The sequence below is a fragment of the Sciurus carolinensis genome, chromosome 1 (assembly GCF_902686445.1).
Source record: "Sciurus carolinensis chromosome 1, mSciCar1.2, whole genome shotgun sequence".
In the NCBI taxonomy this organism is placed as follows: domain Eukaryota; kingdom Metazoa; phylum Chordata; class Mammalia; order Rodentia; family Sciuridae; genus Sciurus; species Sciurus carolinensis.
Window position 1 is genome coordinate 117,764,994 of NC_062213.1, and position 8,357 is coordinate 117,773,350.

The 8,357-nt window shown below is 33.0% G+C and overlaps 1 protein-coding gene across 4 annotated transcripts in view; it reads left to right on the forward strand.

The window, feature by feature from the left end:
- The window catches only part of Col11a1 (collagen type XI alpha 1 chain), a 215,792-nt gene extending 211,737 nt beyond the window's left edge, over window positions 1–4,055 (forward strand). For all 4 annotated transcript variants that reach the window (XM_047566809.1, XM_047566801.1, XM_047566819.1 and 1 more), the window contains 2 exons: window positions 791–1,024; window positions 2,417–4,055. In XM_047566809.1, the coding sequence (XP_047422765.1) occupies window positions 791–1,024; window positions 2,417–2,563 (381 nt within the window). In that variant the 3' untranslated portion in view covers window positions 2,564–4,055. The remainder of the gene's footprint in view (window positions 1–790; window positions 1,025–2,416) is intronic.
- The last annotated feature ends 4,302 nt before the right edge of the window (window positions 4,056–8,357 follow it).

Genomic DNA, 8,357 nt, shown 5'->3' on the forward strand with positions numbered 1-8,357 from the left:
ACAGGTAAAATTACTATAAGGAGGAAATCAGATTAGTTGCTCTTGCATTGCCTTAACCTATAAATCCGAGTGGATTTTTAATTTTTTAAATTTAGGTTTATGTGTTTCTCATAAGCTCAGTTATCTTAATTATACCCAACAAAAATTTTGTGAAGATGATGTAAGACAAATCTTAATATTTACATCTAAAACTATTTTCCTGCTATAAATACAAAATAAATATTGATTCAACAATCATTAACTCCGGTTGTCTCTGGCATTAAGCTGGGTGCTGGTGATAAAACTGTGAATATACATACTATCTAAGAATGAACTGAGACTCCGTTTTGAAAATTAGAAAACCAAAATACCTTGGAAGATTATGGCCCCAAAATAAAAAGTTCAGGAGCATGATCAAAGAACCAAACCAGGTAACCTTTGCATCGCACTGAGATTCCTCGGTTTTCATTGTTTCACCATTTTACAACTGTAAAAATAAAATAAGTTGTGAAAAATAATGAAGTGTTTCTTCAAAGCAGAATCTTTTTTTTTTTTTTCTTGCAGTGTTTACTGATTAGGAAACAACAAGTATTAGTTAGAGTAACCTAGTTGGAGATAGAGTCCTGAGTTCATAAAATCCTGTATCTGAGTCTTCTGACCCTCAATTCACACTGTTTCTCAGTCAGTTAAAAAGGACTTGTCATCTACATGCTTCCAGCATCACAGTTTACTATCAACAGTGATTTTGTTTTTTATAGCATAAAAGAGAAAAAAAAAGTCTTTATGTGTTTTTTTTTTCTTTTATTCCCAGCTTTCATATTTAGATATTGAAGGCAATTCCATTAACATGGTGCAAATGACATTCCTAAAACTCCTCACTGCCTCTGCTCGGCAAAATTTCACCTACAACTGTCATCAGTCGGCTGCCTGGTATGATGTGTCATCAGGAAGTTATGACAAAGCACTTCGGTTCCTGGGATCAAATGATGAGGAGATGTCCTATGATAACAACCCCTACATCAAAGCACTGCATGATGGCTGTGCGGTGAGTGGATCTTGCTTGTCTTCTTCCTCAGAGATGAGACGCAGCCTGTAACAGCCTCAGTTTGATTCTAAGCTATATTTCTGTCATGAAATGACTGTCAGTCAGTAATAAGATTTGATGCTTGACACTGACATTAAGATACAGAGTTTGAGAGACCACTACTGTTCACACACAAGTATGCACACATGCAAACACTGAAATATACACAGATACATTTTTTGTGTGTGTGTTTTCCTTTTTATTTTTATTTATTTTTTTAAATTATTTTTATGTAGCTTTTAATTTTTACAGACTGCATTTTGACACATTGTACACAAATGGGGTACATAATTTTGTTTCTATGGTTGTACACAATGTAGTAACTTTAGAATATGTAGAAGAAAATGAGAGGGAGGGGGTATGAAAAATGGTGGAATGAGACAGACATCATTGCCCAGATACATTGTTGAAAGCATAACAAGGTAATCTTAAGTAATGTGTTATTTTGTCATTTCTGACATTTAAATACTATTACTTCTTGTTAATGTGACATAAAAAAATCAATGCCTTATGTCACTGAACCTGCTCAATACATGGATTTAAAATATCAGATAAAAGAATGACCATCATGCCATTAATACCATAGGTAATTTTTACACCTGCATTTTGCTTATAGGTGCTTTTTAATTATCACCGTGTTACAACAACTTAGGAAACTACTATCATTTTTGTTATCTTTATCCTCTGAAACCATTTTTCATGCATGTGGGAGTTCCATAAATAGCAATTTGCTTTAGCTACGTGTTGATGACTGAAGAGGGCACAATTAAAAAATAAGAGAGCCTATGCTTTCAACAGAATGAATGGAGCATAAATAGAACATGATAGACAAAGCAAAGCAGGTTAAAGATTCAGAAGTCATGGAAAGCATTCTAAGTAGTCGTAAATTATTAATATTTATAAAAATTAATATATGGCAGATATGTTTCAGTGTTTGCTCTCTTACATTGTAAATTCTATACTGTATTTTAAAAGAATTTGACAATATGTATCTTAATTATAACTAAAATAGGATATCTTACTTATATGATGGATCTAGTACCAGCATCAATTTTATACTAAATTTTATTTATCAACTTAATAAATTATTTTTAAATGTGCAGCACATTGGATTATCAGAATTGAGTGACTACAACTAAATATTAAGCATAATTGTTAATATCCAAAATTTAAAATTCCATGTGATTCTCCATCAGTAATAGCAAAAAATTATCATCTAATTATTGGCAAATTTGGAATTTATTTTCTTCTTTCTTATCTTCCAACCTCTACTTTGAAGCTTAAAAAAAATAAAAACTTGTTTTAGCAATGTTAAATTATCATGTAACTTTAAATTTGTGCTTAATTTTACAGTCCAGAAAAGGCTATGAAAAGACTGTGATTGAAATCAACACACCGAAAATTGATCAAGTACCTATCATTGATGTAATGATCAATGACTTTGGTGATCAGAATCAAAAGTTTGGATTTGAAGTTGGTCCAGTTTGCTTTCTTGGCTAAGATTAAGATGAAGAACCTATGAAACCAACAGAAAATATACCTTGGTGCCACCGACCCATTTCATGCCACATGCAAGTTTTGAATAAGGATGGTATAGAGTACAACTTCCTATGTATACTTGTACCATTTAATACTGATGCCCTTGAAGGGGCAAAAACATGTGAAAAGAGCTTTGAAAATCATTAAGATATAAGATAGTGTGGCTGAGATGGAAACAGGGCTGATTCTTAATTCTCGACCCTCATCTCTCCTTTTCCTATTTGGATTTCTTTGGTGCTGTAGAAAAAAAAAAAGAGAGAAAAATATATATTCATAAAAAAATATGGTGCTCATTCCCGTCCAAGGATATGCTAAAACAGCGTGTTTAATAAATTGTAATTATTTTATGTACAGTTCTATACTGTTATCTATGTGTCCATTTCCAAAACTTGCACGTGTCTCAGAATCCCATCTGACTCAAATTTTATGACAATTGCGGAACCATGATGGCAATAAATATATGTATTACAAAAAATAAAGTTGCAATTTCTGATGTCTCTAATTCCCTTTCTTTTATTAATAATAAAATGCCTTTGTATATATTGATGTTGAAGAGTTCAATTATTTGATGTCGCTGACCAGTTTCTCAGAGGGCAAAACCTGGAAGACTTTTGGGAGCACACTACAATCAACTCTTCTCTGCTGACAGTAACTTTAATGAAATTCAGCCAAAAATATTCATTTTGGTGTTTTACTCAATGCTATACCTCAAACTATTTCTTCTCAGAATCCAGGATTTCACAGGATACTTGTATATATGGGAAAAAAAACAAGTTTATATTTTTGAACAGGGAAATATGTATGAGAAATATTTTAACAAAGTGATGCCTCCATCATGCAAACAACCTTATGTACAATTTTTTCTCTATCTCATTGTTTTCAGTGTGCTTCAATAAAGCAGGTTTATATTAAAGATGGAAACTAAGCAATTATTTATGAATTTGTGCAATGTTAGATTTTTAATCAGTCAACTTCTTGAATTTGATTCCGAGTTGCATATTATAATAGTCTCTATTATTTTACCTGCCCAACAAATACTATTTCTTAACTTTAAAGATAACATCATCCATCATTTGACCAACCTGATAGCTAAATAACACATGGGTGGACTGTTTGAAGTCATACTTAAGATAATTGGAACATATTTTTCACTAAGGTATTTTCTTTCAGGTAGCTTGAAACAGCAGTAAAATTTAAAAATTTCAAACTGGACTTTGTATCTATTTTTAAGTAATATATGTAAGACTTGAAAATAAATGTTTTATTATTTCTTATATGAAGTGTAAAATTAATTGATACCAGATTCCACTGGAACATTTTCAACTGATAATTTATCACTAAAGAACATACCTGTAATATTAAAATTAAAACGTGAACATCTGTCATTCAGAATTTATTTTATTTTTGAAATTAAGTTTGTAAATGTCCTTTCAAGAAGGGAGTTTTGAATCGCATAAATAAACTCAAGTCTTGTCTACCTGGATTGGTCATTCTCTTTCTTAAGTAGGTTCCAAATTATTCTGGTTTATAGAAGAGGATTTTCATTGTCTTTCTTGACCATCCAGATTAGAATACTTTTGTACTTTTGAATAAGCACATTAACCTTCAGAGACAAGTCATTTAAGTATGTGTAAAATACAAACACCACAAAAAATACTTAAGTTCTGCACTCAAGATAGATTGTACTTAAATTTTCAAAAATTTTTCTTGTAATTAAACATTTTACAAAGCCTCAAACATGCCTTTTCATTTCAGCACTAAAAGTGCCCCCAAACTTTTAATTTGAAATAGTCTTTAAATCATGCATAACATAATATTTATTTTTGTAGCAAGATCCTATACAACAATTTAATGAAAGCATAGCAATGATAGAATAGTTTGCAGATTAGCTTGTATCAGGGATGCATTGTTATTTGTCTAGTTAAGCAAAATAGCCCTAAGTTTGGCACCAACAGGGAATGCATAGGTAACTGAATGTCTTGTGCTTTTCTGTTTCTGTGTATGGATCTGGTTTTCTGCATAACATCAGATTTTCTTTCTCTCCCTTATGTTTGATTTAATCTGGACAAAAGAAAGTTCAGTTGGATAGAAAACCACATTAGATGACATTTTAGTACTGGCCCAGCCTGTTTAAGTTATTCATGTGAAAATTTCAGAGAATAATATATTAACCTTACAGGCAGGAATGGGTCATGGACCTGATACATAAAAAAATTGGTATAACTTTAAGAAAAAAATTACAAATACAAAATGTAGACATGTCTATTTTGAATGAACCAAGATATTACAACAAATTATTATTTTTAAAAAATGATCCATAACAAAAAATATCAGAAAAACAGGGAAAACAACATATTAGCTTTCTGATATACATCTATAGTAATTTTATCTTATCGTTTTGGCTGCAAACTCTTTTAGCGCCTCTTCACAGGAGAATTTTATAGTTTAATTTCTAAAATGTTTGTCCAACATTTTAGATCCCCCCAAATTTTTCTATTAGTGGTAGCTTTGCCGTGTTTTAGTTTCATATCCTGTTTTTGGGAAATGTTGTAAAAGTTAGATTATTTTAAAATTTATGAAAAGCTCTATTACATTTCTTTCAAATATGCACTATAAAATCCATGAAAATTTACCAGACCAGGTTCTGATTCTGTACATTCTACAGTTTTGCCTGTGCTGACAATGAAATTCATCTTTTGGATACCAAAAAACATGCATGCCATAGCCATCGTACATTTTTGGTCACCCTGACATGTGACAGGAGTACTCTAGAAAACTATTCCTGCACTAGAATTGCAGGCATTGCTTATACATAAAATTAACAGCAAGTCATATAATTATACCCCATCATGTAAATATATTACCTGAACCCCAAATAAATGAATTCCCAATTGAATTTCCTCCTCACTCTTTCCTTCCACACCATACAAGGCAGATTAGCAAAGAGAAGTTTGAGTGACTAGGCAATGTTCTTAATTGATCATAGTCAAAGTATTTGACTTTGGTAAATGTTACCAATTATATCACCATTTGAGCATATTTTAAAGAGACTTTTCAAGGTCTTAAACAGAGCCCATGCATGAGAATTATACTGAAGTTTGGGTTTCATTGTTTTCATATTAATCTACTGCATACTGGGTAATTGCAAAATATATGAGTTAATTAAGGGCCTCATTCCTATAAGAGATAAATAGTGGCTATTGCTCTATATTTCTTATAGTTACTATTATCACCATAGTATAAGATTCTTTCTAAGATGTAGCTAATAACACAAGTGCTACTTACCTCACAGAACTATTCTAATGATCTAATGTTTGTAAAGTAAAACCTTATACAAATTGCATGAACACATAGGCCCAAATTTTCAGACCCTTATATACAATCTTTACAAATTAATACCAAAATGGGGCACAAGTCATTTTACCATCCAGGAAAACTGAATTCATCAGATATAGTTTCCCCTGTGTGTGTGTGTACTGGAATGTGTTTTGCTCTCAGAAGGATGAGTTTAATAGGTCTTGGGATGTCTCAACTTTTATATTTTCCTATTCCAATCATCCTGTATTGGCTCTATGATTAACCAATGTTCAATACAGCTGCAGCCCAGAGATCCATAGATTGCAGTATGATTTACAATAAAATATTTTGCAGAAAAATATCCTGCATGCAGCATTCCCAAGTTCAACAATCAGTATCTAGCAACTCCTGCAGGATCCTCATTTATTTTCAATCAAGGAAATCTATCAGTCAATATTTATAAGGAGATTGGTTAAACAAACAAAAAAAAAAAAGTGGAAGAAAAGAGTTACAGACCCATGGTTAACTCTGCCCTTTGAAAACCATAAATTGAAGTTATTTTAGAAATGTTTCACACTACTAAAACTGAGACTTATTTTACAGTAACCTTATAATGGCATTTCTGCCTAGAAGACTATTTGTATAAATTTACATTAAAACACTGATTCCCACTTTTAAGTTTATGTAAAAACACTGATTCCACCTCTGTATATCTATAAAGAAATAGACATGTAGTTCTTTCTTTCTTTCCATAATGCAAAGACTTGACTTTTGTCAAACTAACAAGCATACCCTATGTCACAGTGGCAGATCTTATTTTAGTGGCAACCTAGGGCCTAAGCTGAGTCAGTTAGCATAATATACCACCATATGAAGGTCTCTGCTGTGAATAAAATGCTTGACTGCTATTTGTTGGCTCACCGAAGAGAACCAGTATTTTGGCACCACAAGAAAATTCATTTGAAATATCAGTAACTTCTTTGATCAACCCTATGTGGGATGTCCAAACTTTAAATTTAATGGCGCTAACAAAATTCACTAAGAAATTTATTTGCAGGTGCCTCAGGTCAGCATGGGGCAAAGATGTATGTAATGAATTCCTAAACAAAACAAGTTGTGGTATCTCAAATGCAGGAAAATAAAGTATGCTTCTAAATCATTTAATAAACATTACCCTAATAGTCAACATTTTGTAAGATAAAATTTATTTTCAAAATCAGTGTATATTTATGGAATATTAAGTTTCTTATCTGTTAGGGGACAGACAGGTGAGGATGGTAGGGACAAGAGGTTAAGAGAATAATTCTATAAGATGGGCCCACTGTGCTGACTCCCACATGCTTTCTTTTCCAAGAAGCAATTTACCTGCAGTCCTGCCTGACCTAAGTGGACAGGGCATGTCACATTCTTCAGCAAACAACCTGTTATCTGTCAGAGAAATGCAGGCCTAAAATAACAATGTCGATGAGTGAAAATCAAGTTACCTTGAAAGGGAAGATTTTTCGTGACCAGATCCTGAAACTCTGGGAGATAAGGATAGTTCCTCCTAACTTTAAAATTGGTAAGAATATATGATTAAGAATCAAATTAGAATTGGTCAACATGAGCCAAGGTGACCTAGAGTTGCCATAGTTGTGGAGGCTTAAAAGTCTTTTGTAATCTTTCTGGCAGTCAAAAGTGAAGCTATAGACTAGGCACCACAAGAAAATAGACTAGGCAGGACTCTCTGGAAGCTTCTCTGGGATCCCCAATAAAACTGGAGTGCAAACCGGGTGCAGTGGTGCATGCCTGTAATACCAGCTGCTGTGGAGGCTGAGGCAGGAGGATCTCAAGTTCAAAGACATCCTCAGCAAAAGGTGAGGCGCTAAGCAACTCAGTGAGAGAGACCCTGTCTCTAAACAAAATACAAAATAGGCTTGGGGATGTGGTTCTGTGGTTGAGTGTCCTGAGTTCAATCCCCTGGGCCATAAACAACAACAACAACAAAAAACAAAAAAACAAAAAACAAAAAAACTGGAGTGCAGAAGAGGCATGCTGTCCCTCTCCTCTCTGAGAGCTGAGAGAACCCACACTCTTACTTGAGAGTGTCCCATTTCCCATTTCCTATCTTGTCATTAAACTCATTCCTGTTACTCTGAGCCACATGTCTGAAATCTTTCTAAGTTGATCCCAAGAATCAGGATTTGAAGAGGGCTTTTCATGTTGCCTTGGTGTCTAGAAAGATCCTAGCTCTGTAACAATCTTCTTAGGAAAAAACTGAGTGCATTTATTAGATGATGCTATCTAGTTATCTCCACATTATGCTAGATGTTTTTATATCAATACTGAAAGAAATAATGGGAAAGAAACAATAAAAAAACCAAAAGCACCTTAAAAGTCTTAGTTATTTAAATGAAAGTGGAAAAGTGATATAAATAGCCTTTTTGGTCAAATAATTGAAAGTCTCAGTGGGATTTTT